This window comes from Lampris incognitus, chromosome 6, assembly GCF_029633865.1.
Source record: "Lampris incognitus isolate fLamInc1 chromosome 6, fLamInc1.hap2, whole genome shotgun sequence".
Taxonomy (NCBI): domain Eukaryota; kingdom Metazoa; phylum Chordata; class Actinopteri; order Lampriformes; family Lampridae; genus Lampris; species Lampris incognitus.
Window position 1 is genome coordinate 12,634,718 of NC_079216.1, and position 21,179 is coordinate 12,655,896.

A 21,179-nucleotide genomic window follows, 5' to 3' on the forward strand; every position below is an offset into this window, starting at 1 on the left:
TAGAAGCATCTTGAATTTGTGTGCGATGAACTGCACACTCTCAAAACCATGTAAGGCCCGGTGATCAAGGTCAGTGAATTGAGCGTGTGACAACAGCTCATCGCCTAGCGGAAAGTTTGTCTTGAAATATTACACAGCTGCCACGTGGAAAGAACTTACTGACATCTGCGTCACCGACGTCACCATCTTCAATCAGATTTAGCAGCTTGCACTGAGTTGTAAAGCCAAAGAATATCTGCTTGTTTGGCTTGACCTTACTGCAGTCGATGTGCATTACATTGCTATGTTTCTGTAATTCCACAGGATCCGTAAATTTCTGCATCAATTTTTTGAGCATATTTTCCACCTGACTATGCATGACATGAATGCAGGGGTCCTCACGTTGAAAAAATATGTTCAGTTCAGTGAATGACGGCAATACAGCCTGGTAAAAGAGTAGATACACTTCAGACATATGATTTTAGAAATTGTTAGTCTCTTGAATTGTGCGTTTTGCACTGCGCCATTCGTGGAGGCGAAGTAACTTTTCAGGGCAAGAAACTGGTTCAGGACCCTTTCAATTGCAGTTTGCAAACTCAGCCAGCGAGTTGAGACATGTTTGAGAACGGCTCTGTATTCAACATCACAGAATCCGCTGTAGCTAGCTAACTCGTTCTAACTCTTACTTGACTTGTCAAAGTAATAGAACAGATCAATATCTAAATCTTCAACATCAAACGCTTAGTAAACCCACTACCCCCTTTCTTGGCTGCATTATGAATGATATGACAAGGGCATCCCACTACATAGACATCTGGATTTTTCCGCAGAAGCCTGGTTTTCACTGAATTTCGGCACTCCATGTTGACTGATGCGTTGTCCATTACAAAATAAATGCAATTACTTCAGGGGATGCCATGCTGTGTCATTACATTGTTGACTTTGGAGTAAAGGGTCTCAGCATCTCCAGCATTTGCAGAGCTCATGTTCAAAAACTCGTGCAAGACTCGAGTGTGACGCTTTATGTCAAAGAGCCGAAGTCACTGCGTTCATTTTTTGAGACCAGAGTCATTGCTCCCATCCATGCCCATTGCATATGGACCTTCTTTCATTGATGCAATAGTAGGTGCAAGGAAATGTGGTGCTTGTGTGTCATTAATTAAACAGAATGTCTTTGTCGCAGCGGAGGCATAACCTTTAGCGATTTCAATGTCTGGAAAGCCAGCTCTGATGAAAGGCCCGATGTGTTTTGCTGTGGCAATTGGTAAATTGTGTTCCACGAGAAAATTAGAAAATAAAACCTCGGGCTTGGTAATCTTCTCTTGCAATGGTGAAGCGTTTGGTAAAAAGAAGGTTTGCAATGAAGCCATGCCCACCATGGCTTGTTTCTTCTCTCTGTGCTCCTCGCCATTGATGTGACATTCAACATCTGTCCGTCCTTAGTAAGCATAGCTTAGAGATCTTTTGCAAATGTCACAGAAAAATGTGTAGATGTCCAGTTTGTCTCGATGAATGCATCCATATTCAGGAGATGACTTTATCCATTCACTGTTGAATCTGGTTTTATATGTTTGCGCACTGCTTAACTTCCGTTTCAACATTTTTGCTAGCTGTCGCAAACATCAAGTGGCACAAGCTGTAAGCTCGCCGTTGAGGAGCAAAATCAAGAAACGCGTCTGATTGGCTAAAGCAATGCTCAACCAATCAGATGTAGTAATGCTCAACCAATTAGATTTTACCTTGTTCACGTATTTCTTCCACTAGTAGACAGGGGTACAAGGAGATGCAGCGTAAAGCGACGAGAGAGGTGGCAAAGGCAAAGGAAAAGGCGTATGGTGAATTGCATGACAGGTTAGACACTAAGGAAGGAGAAAACGACTTGTACCGATTGGCTAAACAGAAGGACCGAGCTTGGAAGGATGTGCAGCAGATTAGGGTGATGAAGGATAGAGATGGAAATGTGCTGACAACTGAGGAGACTGTGCTGAGAAGGTGGAAGGAGTACTTTGAGGGGCTGATGAATGAAGACAATGACCGAGAGAGAAGGTTGGATGATGTGAGGATAGTGAATCAGGAAGTGCAGTGGATTAGCAAGCAGGAAGCTAGGGCAGCTATGAAGAGGATGAAGAGTGGAAAGGCAGTTGGTCCTGATGACATACCTGTGGAGGCATGGAGATGTTTAGGAGAGATGGCAGTGGGGTTTTTAACTAGATTGTTTAACACAATCTTGGAAAGCGAGAGGATACCTGAGGAGTGGAGGAGAAGCATACTGGTACCGATTTTCAAGAACAAGGGTGATGTGCAGAACTGTAGCAACTACAGAGGTATAAAGTTAATCAGCCACAGCATGAAGATATGGGAAAGAGTAATGGAAGCTAGGTTAAGAGGAGAGGTGATGATTAGCGAGCAGCAGTATGGTTTCATGCCACGAGAGAGCACCACAGATGAGATGTCTGCTTTGAGAATGTTGACTGAGAAGTATAGATAAGGCCAGAAGGAGCTACAGTGTGTCTTTGTAGATTTAGAGAAAGCATACGACAGGGTGCCGAGAGAGGAGGTGTGGTATTGTATGAGGAAGTCGGGAGTTGCAGAGAAGTATGTAGGAGTGGTGCAGGATATGTATGAGGGAAGTGTGACAGTAGTGAGGTGTGTGGTTGGAATGACAGATGGGTTCAAGGTGGAATTACATCAAGGATCGGCTCTGAGCCCTTTCTTGTTTGCAATGGTGATGGACAGTTTGACGGATAAGATCAGGCAGGAGTTTCCGTGGATTATGAAGTTTGCGGAAGACATTGTGACCTGTAGCGAGAGTAGGTGCAGGTTGAGGAGAGCCTGGAAAGGTGGAGGTATGCACTGGAGAGAAGAGGAATGAGAGTCAGTAGGAGCAAGACAGAATATACCTATGCATGAATGCGAGGGAGGACAGCGGAATGGTCAGGATGCAAAGAGTAGAGATGACGAAGGAGTATGAGTTTAAATATTTGGGGACAACTGTCCAAAGTAACGGAGTGCAGAAGAGAGGTGAAGAAGAGAGTGCAGGCAGGGTGGAGTGGGTGGAAAAGAGTGTCAGGAGCGATTGGCGACAGAAGGGTACAAGCAAGAGTTAAAGTGAAGGTTTACAAGATAGTTGTGAGACCAGCTGTGCTATATGGTTTGGAGACAGTGGCACTGATGAAAAGACAGGAGGCAGAGCTGGAGGTGGCAGAGTTGAAGATGCTAAGATTTTCATTAGGAGTGATGAAAAAGGACAGGATTAGGAATGATTATATTAGAGGGACTGCTCAAGTTGGACGGTTTGGAGACAAAGCAAAAGAGGCAAGATTGAGATGGCTTGGACATGTGTGGAGGAGAGATGCTGGGTATAGTATTGGGAGAAGGATGCTGAATATGGAGCTGCCAGGGAAGAGGAAAAGAGGAAGGCCAAAGAGGAGGTTTATGGATGTGGTGAGGGAAGACATGCAGGTGGATGGTGTGACAGAGGAAGATGCAGAAGACAGGAAGAAATGGAAACGGATGATCCGCTGTGGCGACCCCTAACGGGAGCAGCCGAAAGTAGTAGTAGATGTATTTCTGACGCTAACAAATCAAATCAAACCAAGTAATAAGCTAAGGTACAGGCTATTTCGTTAACATGTTTATAGAGCTTTTTCCCTTGCTATGTGTGCAGCTAATGAGTTCTGGATGGAATGCGTGAGATTTCGGAACATATGCGTGAGACCGCGAGATCGGGTCTCGATGCGTGAGTCTCACGCATGAGACTTGGGAGCTATGCAACAAGACAGCGTAAAGTCCTACCACTGGCATTATTTACCATGCTCTCTCTACCCATCGAGCCTCCCATCGGTTGTAAGTTCAGGGCCTTTAATCGGGTCCAAATCGATGGGTGCCTTCTCTGTCATTGTTTGCCAATTCATCCTACAGTGCGGTTCTGATGTCGTATTTAACCTCATGATGACAAGAATGACCCTCTGCTTCTGAGCCCCAATACCCATGGATAAACATTTCATCCGTCATCAAAAAAGCCTGTGACCTTTAGTTCAGTATTTCACAATAATTATATTCACATTTGACCTCATTTCAAAACTAGCTGCCACAGATTTTACATTAGCGACAAGACAACAGGAGAGGGGCCAGTGGTGTTTTGTATCCCTGCCTCCAGTCGCCATCTCCTCTTATCTTCAATATTACACGTTTCACTGCTTGTTGTGGTTTCTCACTCCATCACCTCCACAGGCGTTCAACAGGATCCAACGTAGGACACATACACCCCGAAAACGTCAAGCAAACGCGTTTTCTCATCTGCATTTTACATTCATATATTTTCTCATTCTAGCAGACACGTTTATCCAAAGCGACTTAGAAGAAAGCCACCCATTAGCAGACCCATTTGCCCGTAAGCAGCTGTCACCGGAAAGCATAACGCAGCAATCATAGCGTAGCGAATTCGGGGAACAACGCAACCACAGGAGCTGCCGCGACCGGGAAGCGAACCCGCATCGCCCGCACCGCAGGAGACATCGCTAACCGCTCGACTACAGGCTCAGACCCGCCAGCCAGCGGCCAGCGTGTCTTGTCATCCATGCACGTTACAATACCACAGTGTTCCCCTTACCACAGCTCTGCTTCAGTTTAGTCAATCAATGCGTTGACTGTTACGGTGCTGTATTGACATGTCTCACCCTGTCTGATGAGCTGAACCGAAACGTTAGCAGCAAGTCAATGCACGCACACACACACACACACACACACACACACACACACACGCACACGTACACAGTCAACTCTCACACCATTACTCTCATTAGCCCAACCACAGCTAGCAGGAACAATCCCTCGTTGCTAAATAGCAACAGCCTACTAATCCAGCATCCAACACGCCAGCCGCTACAGCACATCTCCAGACAACACCGCGCGTACGTTACAGCGCGTGAAGGCGTGTGTTTGTGTGTGTGTGTGTGTGTGTGTGTGTGTGTGTGTGTGTGTGTGTGTTTGGAGGGTGGTGGTGTTGGGGTCGGGGTACACCTTGCTTAAAAAAACGACTGAATAAATGAAATTGTTTGAAGTTTCTCACCCTGAACGAAAGCTGTAGCAAAGTGTCATCCAAGCTGTGTTTTATATATATATATAATATATAATATATATATTATATATATATATATATCCAGACGGCGTGTGCCTCCTCTTCCTCACCTGCCGCTGTTTAGACGGAGACCTCTCCTCAGTCCACCCCGATCACGCCCAAGTAGAACATAGCAGATCTCCAGCAACGGACCCCCGACCCCCGACCCCCAACCTCCTCCCTGTTCCTGCCCACTGCTCCGTGACAAAGAGAGACGACGCGGGGCGCTTCGTCGTCTTGCTCTCAAGTTTTGAATTCGGGAAACGGGGGAAGCGTATTTCCAGCCGGCGGAGCGACCCGCTTCAGATTTCCGTCGCTGCTTTCCAGTGGAGCGTACGTGCGTGCGTACGTGCGCGCGCACGCGCACAGAGAGTAACCCAACCAAACCGATCCAGGAAATGTCGTCAACGTCGTCCACACGGTTCTTAAAGGGGCCGACATTTGACATGATCGAGTGGCGAAACAGAAACCATTCATTTTTAAGACGGAACTCAGCGACGTCAAATGGAAAAAAAAAAGAAAGCCCGACACGCGAATTGTTCGTCACAAATTTCGCCAATAAAGCATTTTCGAAAATGCGCTAAAAGTTCATCAGCAACTTTCTCCTGGTATCCGCTGACCTTCGTTTTAATTTGTAACCACGAATAAATTGATAGATAAGACATATTTATTGACTTGAAGGTCGCCGCGCCTTTGTGTGCGCCGTCGCGTTGCTGTAATGCGGTCACATTTTGTCATATAAAAGTGACCACACGATGGCGCGCCGCGACCACCTGGCTGGTCAAGGCTGAGCGGAAGAAGCCGTTTCAAGGCACGTATCGTTTAATTTGAAACGAACACTATAAAACAAATCGCAACAACACCCCGTTCTTTCATTGTTTATTTATTATTCCAGCATCTCTGATATATTCTCTGCACCACTTCACTTTATCGCCTCTTATTTCGCCTGTATATAGTTTATCTTTGTGTATATATGTGAAGATTGTTGTGTTGTAGCGTTGTTATTCTATATTGAGTACGTTGAGAGAGCCACGAAACCGGAGTCAAATGCCATGCTTGTGCAAACCTGCACGGCCAATACACACGGTTCTGGTTCCGAGAGGCCACAATACTTCAGTAGTTTGTCATATAGCCCACGCAGGTTTGCAATTGAACAAAATCTGCAGTCATCTCAGTTGATTGAAGTAGTGGGTCTAGAAACCCCCGTTTCGTGGTGGGTTTTATTGCAGGAAGTGACAAAGAAAAGCTGTTATAATCTGCTAAATATTGCTAAGGTGCGAGTTTATATTGCTAATAGCAAAAATAACAATAAAACAAAGCTTTCCCCCTCGTGCTAACAGTGCTGATAAAAGTAGGTCGCACCTTTTTGCAAATGGAGGATGTGTTATTTTAATTAGGCATTCTAATTTTGGGATTACAGGGCCTCAGCAGCTCGGTTATTCAAATCATTTTGAAACTTTTCGTTGTCTCGTTTTATTCTTAACTATCTATCTAAATGCTGATTTGAATATTCTTATATTCTTGGCTCCTTGATTCTATTGGCATCATTTGATTCTTTCACCCAAGGTAACTGCTGAACAAGATGGGTAGCAACGTCACTGCCTTATGTACTAAAAATTTTCGCCACTAGGGCGGCGCTATAGCTAAGTGTTTGACAGCAGGTTGCCAAAGCCCCCCAAAAAGAAAGAAAAAAAAACCCTTTCTCCTCTTTACCTTCTCGGCCCTGCAATTACAAGGAGAAGCTGCACCAACAGGTTGCATTGATATTAACACATTCTCTCTCTCATGATATGTCATGTTTTAAACTCTTAAGTATTCACCACACTTCACTAAACTGTTGTGTGTGTGTGTGTTGCTGTTTTCTTTTTTCTTTTTTTGTGAGTGAGTCTAATTCAAATTAAAGTTAAAAAAATTAACTGAATGAAACGGAATGTGATGAATCTTACCGTATTAATTAAAAAAAATGATCTCACTGCCTGTCTTCTGGTTGTTGTTCAAAATGATGAAACGGCACATTCATTATTTATTTGTTTGTTTGTTTGTTTATTTTGGTCTCCTCTGAGGAGAACAACGCTCTCTAGCCACCATAAGAAATTGGGGTCACTGACGGTATGGACAAATTCAGTGAGCTCATTTCACTTTCCTTCTGTTTGTACCATGACCTCCTGCCCCATTTACACACCTCGCCTGGGCTGTCAAGCACTCAGTTAGGCCCAGGTCCCTCAAACCGACTGTTGTCACCAGGGTGTGGGGACAATTAGATAACACAAGATGAAAAAAAAACTGAAGAGTAACTAAACCCTAGACCATTTTAGTCAGTCTGCTGACATCTACAGGTTAACATGTAAAAGTTAATAACATGGCAGGCTGGCGTTGGCATACCTGGATCAACACAGCAGCAGCCCATTACATTAGTAATGGTTCTGTTTGGTTTAAGTGTACTTGCACAGCATCGGCAGACAGACAGAACTAACAATTGTCAATAATACTGCCAATGCTGATTCTTTGGCACACCTACATCCAACAGATCCATTATTAATATTATCTTGCGTTGTGTTTGTCCTGCTATGCTAACATCACAGAGTACCAAGACCAATCAATTTTTGTAAATGTGTCACTATGTGACCATAAAATAACCTAAGGTTACATTGTAACCTTGGTTCTCTGAGTGGAGAGACTGTCTCCACATGGAGCATATCAGCTCTGTTGAACATCTAGTTCAAGATGAATTCACAGCCAAGTCAGCTCCCTCATAGCAAGCAACTCAGCTTGGTGGGATGGTCAACATAAATACATGGTACATAAACCATTTTTTTAATGACAAAAAAAGAGTACCTAACATCTGCTTTACCTGTTTTCCTTTATAGAACAAATACTTCCATTTTTGAACTGTTTTACTTTATTCTACTTCATTTTCAACTGGTAGACGTCTCAACTTTGGGACAAAACACTACATAATCTCAGTTTATGAAGTAGGTTATCCTTATACCCTCCCAAGGTTATGACTGAATCCTAAAGACTAGAGGAAGAGTAGTAATAAATGTACAAAGACTAACAGAATGTCAGTGATGTGACGATATACAGAAAGAATGAAGTAAAAAAAAAAGAAAGAAAGGATGGAAATTGAAAAAAGAATTTAAAAAGTCATGATTAGAGATTGTAAAAAGAATTGTAATGGTGTATTTTAAGTGAAGGAGGGGAGTAAATCTATTCTATCTTTACAATGTTTTTGGATTTGATGAAGTCTTTTTCACATTTTTTGTTTGTTTTGTTTTTACATTGTATTTCAACCGCACTTTAAAAAAACAGTAATTCACAGAATATACTACATATCTATATCTATATCTATCTATCTATCTCTCTCTCTCTCTCTCTCTATCTCTCTCTCTCTCTCTCTCTCTCTCTCTCTCTACATATATATATATATATATATATATATATATATATATAAAATGTGTGTGTGTGTGTGTAGGAAAACTTTTAATACATAGCGGTACAAGCTTGTTTCGTGCATCGCGCACTCATCAGCTGCTAATGTGATTCAATTGTGATTCAACAAAGAAAAGGCTGTCTGCTATGTATGTTAAAAAAAATGTTTTCCTACATCTTTAATGATATTCCACTCTTTGTTAGTTGAGCACTTCTATCAACACCATTGATGGTTTCCGGAAGAAGAAAAAAAAGCTATATATATATATATATATATAGATCTATAGATATCTATATAGATAGATAGATAGATAGATAGATAGATAGATAGATATCCTTTTTATATATATATATATATATATATATATATATATATGTTCGAAATAACATTTATGTTGTGAACTTGAACCTCATATTTTGAGCTACAGTATAATGAAGATATGAAACATTTCTCCATCCACAAGCTTACCTATTCAAGCGCTAACTGTATGTATACATAGAATATACTGGGCTTAACGTATAACTGGATATGACATGATATATGATATGATAATGAATGAGGAAACACAAAGGGGACAAAAACTCTCTTTGAAATGAACGAAACTGTGAAATATGTTTGTGTTTAGAAATCAACTACTCAACATCTTTTAAGTTGGAGTAATGCGGTCGTCATATTGGACTTCACACAGAGAGCCTTTGGTCCCTGTGTTCATTGTTAACCCTTTCAAATGGTGCTTTTTGTGACGCTGGTTGAAGAGAGGTGCCTATCGGGGCCCTTTTCAAGCAGCTAGTCCCTGGAAATATGCACAAACTCTCACCGCTCTATGGCCTTCTATAGGTTGTTGCTGGCTCAGGGCATTTTGGGACAATGGAGCCTCTGCTGGTCAGGTGCTATAAAAGAGAAGGCTTTAGCCAGGTAGGAAGGCAGTTCACCACCAACAGCAGTAGCAGCAGCACACCTGCACAGGCCAACAGCAACAACAGACAAAATGTCCTCCACCGACATGAACATGAGTAGCAAGGTAAGTTTCACTTTTTATTTCTATGCAGTGACAGATTCTAACACTGTCTAAACATTTTAAACAACGACTTTCTACAGGACAATTCTGATCAGTGTGTATATGTGTTCTCTTTTTTTGTCAGATCATCTTCTACGAGGACAGGAACTTCCAGGGTCGCTCCTATGAGTGCAACAGCGACTGTGCCGACATGTCCTCCTTCCTGAGCAGGTGCCACTCCTGCAGGGTGGAGCGGGGCTGCTTCGTGGTCTACGACCGCACCCACTTCATGGGTAACCAGTTCTTCTTGAGGAGGGGCGAGTACTCCGACCACATGAGCATGATGGGCATGAGTGACTGCATGAGGTCCTGCCGCATGATCCCCATGGTACGCTTTCAAGGACCGAATTCCTCCGTCAGAAATTCCACCTCGTTACGGTGACATTCATTACCTCAGCAGTGGATTACAATCACTGGTGTAGTGGAGAGTATAGACAGGGTATACAGAGGATAACCACCTCTTTTTCTGTTAATTCGGGGTACACCCACCTATCAGCCTAATAGCCAATGGCCTTTATCGGAGAGCATACCCATATTCTCCTCAGTAATCTACCCACCTACTGAATAGTATACCCAACTTCTCAAATGTCACTGTCAGCCGTGATTGCAGTCTCTCAACAGCAGCGGCAAGCTAAATCTGTAAACATTTGTCTCAAATTACAGCACAGGGGATCCTTCAGGATGAAGATCTATGAGAAGGAGAACTTCGGAGGCCTGATGAGCGAGCTGGTGGATGACTGCGACAACATCATGGACCGCTTCCGCATGTCCAACTGCATGTCCTGCAATGTGATGGAGGGCCACTGGCTGATGTACGAGCAGCCCCAGTACAGAGGCAGGATGGTGTACCTGAGGCCCGGCGAGTACAGGAACTTCATGAACATGGGAATGGGCAACATGAGGTTCATGAGCATGAGGCGCATCCTGGAGTCCTGCTACTGAATCAGTTTCCATCAATAGTTCTCAATAAAATTTAACTCATGACTTGATGACTATGCGTTTTTGCTTATTTATACTGCCCTATTATGTTTTTTCCAACCACATTCAGAAAAAGGGTTGTTTCCAACATGTGTGTACCGACAGAGGCAGGACATGTGCAATTCTTTATCAACACAAAAATGAACACATTCTGTGTTGGTATGTGCAAATAGCAAATGATGGGGTTTATCTTCAAAACAATATTCAAATAATATTGGAGGGAAAACTATGACCTGTAGTTGGTCAGTCTAGGTCTGTAATCTAGAGGATCTGTTCTGTAAAAGGAATATCACAGAACTACAGGAGTTATCTGCTAACCCTTTCATTGATACCATCAATCAATTTAATTTTGGGCTTTTATCAATTTCTCAGGACAAGCTGTAACATCGGACGGCAATGGCGAGTTCACAGCTATGCTAAACCTGAGAAGGGCCCCTACATCTACAGTGCCCAGCGTCGGTAAGGACACACACACACACAGGGTAAAAACCTAAAATCTGCTAAGTTTGGGAGGATGGCGGCGCGAATTCACATTTGCGGAGGCCTACCCAGTACCGTCCACGCAGTGTCTGCGTCTAAGTTTGTGTCTTCGTTTGATGGCCGGGACGGCTGGCGCTGGATCGGCTGGGACTCCTGGGAGAGCTTGGTCTGCTGCATCCTGTGGGCCCAGGGACCACGGCCCTGCCTGGAGCTGGGTAGAGAAGAAGAACAGGTCATACCGACGGTGGTCTCACGAGGATGCGGACGCGGGGCAGGCTAAGCTAACTGCTAGCCCAGGCAGACCGGCAGTTCCGCTAACACTGAGGGCGGTCTGGCGGCGGCCTCGCCTAGCGTTGACTGTGGTGTTTGTAGTGTCGTCGTGTGGAGTTTGAGGAGGTGTGTCGAGGGTGTCTGGCTGGGAGAGCTGGCGTTGGATCGGCTGAAGGAGCCTGGTCTGCCGTCTCCGGTGGGCCCATGGACCACGGCCCCGCCCGGAGCTGCGCCCGAAGAAGAAACACCGGGGGGCGGTCTGACAGGACGTAAGCGGGGCAGGCTAAGCTAACTGCTAGCCGATGCAGGCCGGCAGTTCCGACAGTCATCCTGGCTGGCGTTCGTTCTCTGGACAGGGATTTTTTGTTTGTTTGTTTGTTTAGTTTTGATATATGTGTTAGTTTGGATTTGTGTGTTCTTCTAGTTTGTGTTTTTGTCTTTGTGTTGCACTACTATGGGCCGGGGAAATGACATTGAGCGTTCCTGATTCACCGTGCTGTGCGGACACCAGAGACAACGGCCAACTTTTTATGAACAACATAAATCCAAAAGTAGTTTATTTTACAACTGCAATGTCTGGCTTCCAGTGTTTTTTCACAAAAAAAAACAAAAAAACAAAACAAAACAAATAAATACAAATATGTTACATCGATGAATCCAGTGTCTAAGACACGCACAAAAACAAAACAAAAACAAAAACAAAAAAAACTTCATAGTGAACCGACTCATTGTAAACCATGGAACAAAGATCAGCATGGAGACAGTTCACGTGACCAAACGACTGGTGCAGAGACGTCATTACAAGCTGTTCTCTGGAAATGCAGAAGTAGGTTGTGTGGACACCGGCGTGCTGTGGGAGAAGAGCAGGCGGTGTATAAAACTCATGAACGAACCTCAGCACCCCCACGCTTCCTCAGAGGAAAACGTAAACCCTGACCTGCTTTAACCTCAAGGCCTGTTGCAAGTACGAGCCAGTGTGCAGAACTGGTTTTCACATGTAGAAAGCTCTTCACTAGGGCCGGATCAACTACTCACCCTCAAACTAATACTTAAAACCGGTAGTGGTCCCCGCTTTCTCTTGTATGAAAGGCACAGTCTTGAAATTTGAATTATAGGGGCGTCCGGGTAGCGTGGCGGTCTATTGCATTGCCTACCAACACGGGGATCGCCGGTTCGAATCCTCGTGTTACCTCCGGCTTGGTCGGGCATCCCTACAGACGCAATTGGCCATGACTGCGGATAGGAAGCCGGATGTGAGTATGCGGCCTAGTCCAGCGCCGTGTCCTGATCGCTTCACCAGCGCCTCCTCTGGTCGGTCGGGGCGCCCTGGCGAAACTCCTCACTGTCAGGTGAAAAGAAGCGGCTGGCGACTCAACCTGCGTCGGAGGAGGCATGTGGTAGTCTGAGGGAGTGGAGCAGCGACCGGGACGGCTCGTAAGAGTGGGGTAATTGGCAAAGTACACTTGGGAGAAAAAAAGGGGGGGGGGCATCCAAAAAAAATAATTTTAATTATAATTACGTGAATACTGACGTCTTTTTTCTAGCAATAATACTGAATGGTCTCGAGCTTCCTCACTGAACCGGCCCTGTATTGTGCTGGTCCACTGAATTCTGGGATTAAGTGGAAGACGACGAAACGAGTAAAGGCCTCCATCCGGTAGATAAGAAAGTCTCTCTGTATAAAAAAAGTACAATCACATATGGTAGTGTACAACGCTGTTGTAAAAACAGAAACTGAAAACGGGAAAGATAAAAAGTTGGGGTTTTTTTTTTTTACATACTGTAGACGTTTCACAGATTTTGTGATGTTTGTACTACTTCGCGTGAGCGTCACGTAAAACTTGCAGTCAACGTGTTAGGTTCTGAATTTCAGTGCATTTGGCGATTTTCTCAGCTGCCATCTGACTTTCATCTCAAAGTGGTAACTCCCTTCATGTGGCCACACTGGAGACAGTTTTGGGAAGAGGGAAAACTCCCTGGCTTTGCTCAGCCGTCGGTCCAACATGTCTCTGTGTGGATGTGCCGTCCTTTACCTGGGAGTCAGGGCTGTGTGATATGCGGTGAGACTGCTGAATATTGCGATGCTGATGACTTGCGATAACTAAAAGATATGAAAGCGTACACGGTTCTAATGTGTAACGACAACTACCTGTGTTGGCAACACGTCACGTCTCTCGAAGGAGCAATACTGCCACACGACTGACATGCCATTCTTCTCAGCAATGAGTTTGTCTCCATCGCTCACGTTTTGGCCTGCACTCGTCTTGCTTAGGACGACACTAACCTCCAACCAATCAGCCGGCGCCTTATGGCCAGGGCTCCGTCTGATTGGCCAAATACACAGATCAGCCAAAACATTAAAATCACCTGCCTAATATTGTGTAGGTCCCCTTTGTGCCACCACCAAAACAGCTCTGACCCGTAGAGGCAGGGACTCCACAAGGACCTCTGAAGGTGTCCTCTGGTATCTGGCACCAAGGCGTTAGCAGCAGGTCGGTTATGTCCTGCAAGTTGTGAGGTGGGGTCTCCACGGATCGGACTTGTTTTTCCAGCACATCCCACAGATGCTCGATTGGATTGAGAGATGGGGAATTTGGAGGTCAAGGCAACACCTTGAACTCTTTGTCATGTTCCTCAAACCATTCCTGAACAGTTTTTGCAGTGTGGCAGGGGGCGTTATCCTGCTGAAAGAGGCCACTGCCATCAGGGAATACCGTTGCCATGACGGGTGTACCTGGTCTGTGACAATGTTCAGGTAGGTGGTATGTGTCAAAGTAACACCCACATGAATGCCAGGACCCAAGGTTTCCCGGCAGAACATGGCCCAGAGCATCACATTGCCTCCGCCGGCTTGCCTTCTTCCCATGGTGCATCCTGGTGCCATCTCTTCCCCTGGTAAACGACACACACCCGGCCATCCACATGATGCAAAAGAAAACGTGATTCATCAGACCACGCCACCTTCTTCCATTGCTCCATGGTCCAGTTCTGACACTCACATGCCCCTTGTAGGGGCTTTCAGCGGTGGACAGGGGTCATCATGGGCACTGTGACCGATCTGTGGCTACGCGGCCCCATACACAGTAAATTGTGATGCACTGTGTGTTCTGACACCTGTCTATCATAGCCAGCATGAACTTTTTCAGCAATTGAGCTGCAGTAGCTCTTTGTGGGGTCAGACCAGATGGGCTAGCCTTCACTCCCCACACTCCCCAGTTAGCCTTAGGCGCCCATGACCCCATCACATGTTCACCAGTTGCCCTTCCTTGGACCACTTTTGGTAGGTACTGACCACTGCATACCAGTAACACCCTACAAGACCTGCCGTTTTGGAGATGCTCTGACCCAGTTGTCTAGCCATCACAATTTGGCCCTTGTCAAAGTCAATCAGATCCTTACGCTTGCCCATTTTCCCTGCTTCCAACACATCAACTTCAAGAACTGACTGTTCACTTGCTGCCTAATATATCCCAACCCTTGACAGGCGCCACTGTAACGAGATAATCCATGTTATTCACTTACCTGTCTGTGGTTTTAATGTTTTGGCTGATCGGTGTATATTTGCATATGCAGCAAGGCATGTAATTGCTAAACTTATGCCGAATCAAAGTCACATACCGCCGTCTTTTGCGATGTGCATGTTGTGCAATTTCGTATTGCGGAAATGATAAATGCACAATACAGTATGCAGCGCTAGTGGGAATCCATCAATACTTTTTCACTTCTCCGGATTAACACAGTTTACTGGAACCACAGGCAACGAACCAAGATCTTACCCCATAACAACCATGAAATACCCTGTCAGCAGATGAATACTGGGAGTGAACGACCTGCACAACCATTTACACTTAAAATCAAAGAACAACATGAAATGACCATGTCACTGACAAACCTGTGATGGAAAATATTCACTACTTACATATTACAAGTCATACTACACAGTATAAAAATTAGTTTTCTCCTATACAAGTTGGCAAAATACAACATATTCACACTTTCAGTACAAAGGCAAAAAAGTTACTTTTGATTTTTGTTTTTTTGCAGTGAGACATTTATGTCCCTTACTGGATGTAGTCGTCATCAGCATGAGCTGATGATGGGCACTTGGTCTTTCAGTCATGGCTCATTTTTCACGGAAATCTGAAATTATTAACGCCAAAATATTTAATTTCAGATGCTCTTGCCGTCCACATGTGGGGGCAAAAAGCCACAGTTTGCAGCCCTTGTTTGATACCCAACACAGAACGTTCGGAGGGGGGTTGTTACTAATGGTAACTTGGAACAAACCACCACGTTGACGGGTGAGTGGAACATGAAGACATCTTTGTAAGTCATTTCTAGTTTTAGTCTCGTTTTAAACTTAAAAGCTCCCCAGAGTGAAGGGGGAGGAGGGGCGATGAAGATGAAATCTTTCACTTCATTGTCTTTCTGCCAACTTGGTGGCGATGTCCCAACTCAACTGTTAGTAACAACCCCACAGACGTTCAATAAGACATGAGTGCTGCTGCCAGTCACCTTGGGTCAGATGTGTCAACCCACCATTACGAAAGCGACAGTGCCGGAGGACGTCCTGCAGAGGACAGACAGAGTGCTTAGCAGGAGTTTACTGTTCCTCTATGTCAAACTGCTGATTTTCAGCCTCTGGTCCACTACCCAGGCGGGCATTACAGATGTGAGCTGCTGTCGTCCTGTGAACATGTGCCCCGTCTCACGAATCCTCCACTATAAACGTGCTCTACCCCAAGGTGTTAAGTCACTTCTTTTCCTCCCTTTTTCAACTTTTTTTTGTTTCCTCCTAATCTCCGTCAGTCTTTAAGGGACTCAATGTCCAGCATGAAAGAAGCCATCTTTGAAGCTTCAAGTTGCTCTGCATGGCAGAGGCCCTGCAGGGGGCGTCCCTCCCTTCACCGGACGGCCGCGTCTTGGACTCGCTCCGGCTTAGATAGATGTTTCATTGCTGCCACTTGGGGATAAAAGAGGGAGGTTATTTGGGTAAAACACAGCATGATTTATAATGAAGGAAACGGCCAACCTTTAGCATCATTAATCTAAATCTAATACAGAATAACCTCACACCGTCAATTTGCTGCAGAATAACATCTCATCTAGGATCAACAATGGCCCACAGAATAACTCAAATAATTAATTAATTAAAAAAAAGAATTAATTAAGAAAATGCCTATAATGAAATAAGCCTAAATGTTCAACACTGTTAGCATTGATAAAACATAATACCATATTACTGAACATACTAGTTTGTTCAATTTACTGAAGAAAAATATTAACATAACATCTTTGTACGAGTTTGCATAAAATGTAAAGTGTACATACATGTATGTACCAATATAGTGTCTTAAACAGATAATATGTGCATAGACATAGTCAAAAATATTGAAAATTAGAAAAACCAAATACTGCGCACACACACACACACACACACACACATACACTTTTTCTAGTCTGGATCAGACTACCAGTCTATATTTCTGTATTAGAGACACTCACTCTGAATCCGAGTTGTGGCCCTCGTCAGTCCCGTTCACCAATGTTGTTGTCAGCATCGTGGTCACCATGGTGACTCCATTGTGCTGCTGTCGGGGGGACAGCGGGGGGCGGGGAGGCACTGGGGGACGAGGGGGTAGTTTGATAAGAACCCCGTTCCCCCCGGCGACTGGACGCAGGCCTCTGTTTGAGGGAGAGGGGGGGACAGGGGTGGAGGGGGAGATGGTGGGGGAGTCGTAGTCACTCAGTTTCTCTCTCAGGCGGTTTTTCATATTCTTGTCGGCTACAGGAGGAGGGCAGCTTATCGTGTTCTTCAGAATCCCTAGAGCAACGAAAACAGAAAATTAACATCATCACATAGTATCTATCCATCCATTATCCAAGCCGCTTATCCGAAGTCGGGACGCTGAAGCCTATCCCAGCAGTCATTGGGCAGCAGACGGGGAGACACCCTGGACAGGCCGGCTGTCCATCGCAGGGCCGACACACTCACACACCTTCACACCTAGGGACAATTTAGTATGGCGGATTGACCTGACCTGCATGTCTTTGGACTGCGGGAGGAAACCGGAGCACCCGGAGGAAACCCACACAGACACGGGGAGAACATGCAAACTCCACACAGAGGACGACCCGGGATGACCCCAAGGTTGGACTACCCCTGGGTTCGAACCCAGGACCTTCTTGCTGTGAAGCGACCGTGCTAACCACTGTGCCACTGCACCACTGATCATCATATATAAAATACACAAACATATTCCAAAAAAATGTGGAAAAAGTAGCACATCTCAACTTTTCTAGTCAAGGAGGGCAAAATACTCATACTTCACTTGTTTATTTGGCTCGCATCACAAAGGAAAAACATGTTTCGGCGCAGAGTCTTCATCAGGGCGTTGAATTATACAGGTTCAGTTCGGTAGTACACAAGGGCAGAGTGTGCCTGGTTCCTAAATAATTGGGTCCAATTCCCAACAACTCCCAGCTGTGTATTAACACTGCCCTTATACTACCGAACTGAACCTATTTAATTCATCGCTCTGATGAAGACTCTGCCAAAACATGTAAGCGTTTTTTGTTTTTTTTAATTATTATTTTGAAGTGACCCAAATAAACAAGTGAAATGTGAGCGCTTTGTCCTCCTTGACTTGAAAATTTGAAATGTGCTACATTTTCATATTTTTTTGGAATATGCTCACGGATTTTGGGTTTAGTACGCCAATGAGAATCCCATATTTGAGGCCCAACCTCCTTTTCCAGTGCGAAATACACAAACACTTACACGCAAAGCTCCTAAAAAATATCCAAAGCTGTAATTCGCAGCAGTTTCAGCCTGATGCCCAGTGAGCGATACGGGGAAGGGGACATTATTGCCATTCTCTACTGTCTGAAGCGTACGGGACAATTTGGTCCATGCAAAACATACCGGAGATGCCAAGACTGTGAGGTTGAGATACCTTCGATCACATGACACATGACAGTCACAATGAGACCAACGCACTGCTACATCTGGGGGGGGGGGGGTTGTTACATGTTTACATGATTAGGGGACATTCTCAAATAGGGTCGACATTCTGGATCGAAATGTGAAGCATGAGCACTTCATAGTTGTTTTTTTTCTGAAAAAGAAATCTGAGAAACTTGAAAATGATTTGGAAACTGCTTTTCAGCCTTAAAGGTAATGCTATAAGACACCGTAACAACTCTGAGGTGTTTTTAGAGATGATTTTGGGGGGGGGGTTCCCCTTTTTTCTCCCCAATTGTACTTGACCAATTACCCTATTTTGTGAGCTGTCCCGGTCGCTGCGCCACCCCCTCTGCCGATGTGGGGAGGGCTGCAGACTGCCACATGCCTCCTCCCATACATGTCGGTTCACCAGCCGCTTCTTTTCACCTGACAGTGAGGAGTTTCACCAGGGGGACACAGCGCGTGGGAAGATTACACTATTCCCCCCAGTTCCCCCTCCCCCCTGAACAGGCGCCCTGACAGACCAGAGGAGGCGCTAGTGCAGCAACCGGGACACATACCCACATCCGGCTTCCCTCCAGCAGACACGGCCAATTGTGTCTGTAGGGACGCCCGACCAAGCCGGAGGTAACACGGGGATTCGAACTGGCGATCCCCATGTTGGTAGGCAATGGAATAGAATGCTATGCAACCCGGACGCCCTTTTGAGGCATTTCTGCCATATTACCCCAGCACACAGTTCAGCAAGACAGGGAAGATTGGACAGGAAGAGAAGATGGTGAGCGCTTGATCCTGATTTACAACTTCACAACGACAAGGCGCCCCGTCCCACTGAGCCTTCATGAGGCTTTTTTTTTATAAAGAAACCCGTCAGGACGACCTGCTCTCTCTCACCTCTTCTTTTCTCGGGTTGCTGGTTACTGTCAGGAGAGCTAGGAGGGGCTCGGTCTGTCCCCCCGCCGCTGTTCTCAGACAGAGACTCGCTGGTCAGCTTGTTGTCTCCATGTAGCTCCACGTTGACCTTGGTCTCCACGCGCAGTGTCTCCACCCTGCAGGGCTCCTCGCTCTCGCTGGCAGTCGGAAGTTCCACCGGCCAGTAAGGCTTCATGTGATTGGCCACCACATCGACTTTAACGGGACAAGAAGTTGGTCTATGTCAAAACGTGCTTTGCAGGCAAAGCAGTGTGTGAATTAATCACGACTTGGTTATGTCTGCATTTTACTGCATCTCTGACAGCACTGAATCAATCCATCCATCCATTAGCCAAGCCGCTTATCCCAACCGGGGTCACGGGATGCTGGAGCCTATCCCAGCAGTCACTGGGTAGCAGGCGGGGAAACACCCTGGGCAGGCCGCCAGGCCATGAAAGGGCCCACACACACACACACACACACACATTCACATCTAGAGACAATTTACAGCTGATTCACCTGACCTACATGTCTTTGGACTGTGGGAGGAAACTGGAGCACTCGGAGGAAACCCACACAGACATGGGGAGAACATGCAAACTCCACACAGAGGACAACCCGGGACGATCCCCAAGGTTGGACTACCCCGGGGCTCGAACCCAGGACCTTCTTGCCGTGAGGCGACCGCGCTAACCACTGCGCCACCGTGCCGCCCAGTACTGAATTAATGACACAGCTATTTGCTCTTTATGTATGTATGTGTGTGTGTGTGTGTGTGTGTGTGTGTGTGTGTGTGTGTGTGTGTGTGTGTGTGTGTGTGTGTGTGTGTGCATATGGGTAAAATATGTAATGCTCTTACCAAGTCCAGTATAACCCAAATCTCCTCCCCCCTAAACAATAATATTTATCAGAATCACAATGTTTTATAAACCAACAAAGTGTACACATCCAAGGAATTCGACTTAGAGGGTCGCTCCCATGAAACATGCAGAATGCAACATTACTATATACACTATATATCATTTCTAAATGTTTAAATAAAGTAAAATGATCTGGGCAACAAAAGGTTTGTTCTGTGAACTTTGCATGAAGAAAGTCAGACATTTACAAGTCAGAAAATGTGTAAACAGAGGGTCTCTGCAGCATTCACATTCGAGAATACAGCACTTATAACTGGATATATGCTGATCTATGAATATTGTTTTGAGTAGATGATGCTATGTACAGTCACAACACTCAGCCTATGACTACGGTCTGCACATGCTACAGCGGAGTCGGCATCAGATGGAGTAACTGCCATACCCAGAGGTGTGCTGAACTTCGGCTGTCTCTCGTTGTTCCACCTGTGTTTCCGGCGGACTCTGTCATCCTCGCTGTCTGAAGACGACGCGTAGGAACTGCTTCGCTCATCCAGGGACAGCTCGCTGTCCGAGTCCGACTCTGTAACCGCAGACACAACGCGTGCTTTACTGTTTGATCTTAGACCCGTGGCCCTTACGCAGAGGCCCTTACAAAACGAGGCTTAGATTCCCTGATTACAAACATTACATGCAGCCGGAAATGCAGGAGGGCAAAGATCACGAGGCCAAAGAGCCTGACAATAGATGTGGCATATCCCTGTGACCATAGAAGGATCATGTATGATAGAAAGCTACTGTGGAAAAGAAGAGACATTTGACCTTTGACCTCCATACTACCGGTAGTTGCTTGTAGCGTTGGTGATTGCGGTATCGGTGTGTGGTTGTGGTGTGTGTTGGCTGGAGACGGAGAGCCTGAAGTGGCTCTGTCACATCAGCAACACACCCGCAGGGGGTTAACAGCCGTGTTGCAGTAGTTACTGGCAATTCTTGCAAATGTGTCGTAAATTTGCAAGGGAGAGCAGGGATTGGGCAGGAATTTATTGAAATTGAAATTTTATTTTTTTGTAAATTTGTGAATATGGAGCTGTCAGGGAAGAGGAAGGCCAAAGAGGAGGTTTATGGATGTG

At 45.4% G+C, this 21,179-nt stretch overlaps 3 protein-coding genes across 4 annotated transcripts in view; 1 reads left to right on the forward strand and 2 right to left on the reverse strand.

Moving 5' to 3' along the window:
- Window positions 1–5,257, reverse strand: part of LOC130114671 (GRAM domain-containing protein 4-like) — a 103,201-nt gene extending 97,944 nt beyond the window's left edge. The window contains exon 1 of one of the 2 annotated variants that reach the window (XM_056282534.1): window positions 5,170–5,257. Coding sequence is in view for 1 of the 2 variants with exons in the window: in XM_056282533.1 (XP_056138508.1) it covers window positions 5,051–5,079 (29 nt within the window). In the remaining variant the exon portion in view is untranslated. Of the gene's footprint in view, window positions 1–5,050 lie in introns of both variants that reach the window. The other variant, XM_056282533.1, reaches the window with a different exon arrangement.
- A 4,250-nt stretch (window positions 5,258–9,507) lies between these two features.
- On the forward strand, window positions 9,508–10,527 carry LOC130114673 (gamma-crystallin M3-like). The gene is made up of 3 exons (XM_056282536.1): window positions 9,508–9,549; window positions 9,671–9,913; window positions 10,249–10,527. Exons 1-3 carry the CDS (start codon window positions 9,517–9,519, stop codon window positions 10,525–10,527), a joined length of 555 nt encoding a protein of 184 aa, XP_056138511.1. The 5' UTR covers window positions 9,508–9,516.
- Window positions 10,528–16,814: 6,287 nt separating this feature from the next.
- Window positions 16,815–21,179, reverse strand: part of LOC130114448 (cadherin EGF LAG seven-pass G-type receptor 1-like) — a 94,919-nt gene continuing 90,554 nt past the window's right edge. Inside the window, exons 32-34 of the mRNA XM_056282330.1 lie at window positions 20,495–20,632; window positions 19,175–19,408; window positions 16,815–17,137 (exon numbers count right to left, since the gene is read on the reverse strand). Coding sequence (XP_056138305.1) covers window positions 16,815–17,137; window positions 19,175–19,408; window positions 20,495–20,632 — 695 coding nt within the window. The remainder of the gene's footprint in view (window positions 17,138–19,174; window positions 19,409–20,494; window positions 20,633–21,179) is intronic.

Bases quoted from the DNA above. Each gene is read 5' to 3' on its own strand.
- LOC130114673 (XM_056282536.1), top strand. From the start codon at position 9,517: ATGTCCTCCACCGACATGAACATGAGTAGCAAG. The intron at 9,550-9,670 runs GTAAGTTTCACT...TTTTTTTGTCAG, and splicing joins ACATGAACATGAGTAGCAAG to ATCATCTTCTACGAGGACAG. The intron at 9,914-10,248 runs GTACGCTTTCAA...CTCAAATTACAG, and splicing joins CCTGCCGCATGATCCCCATG to CACAGGGGATCCTTCAGGAT.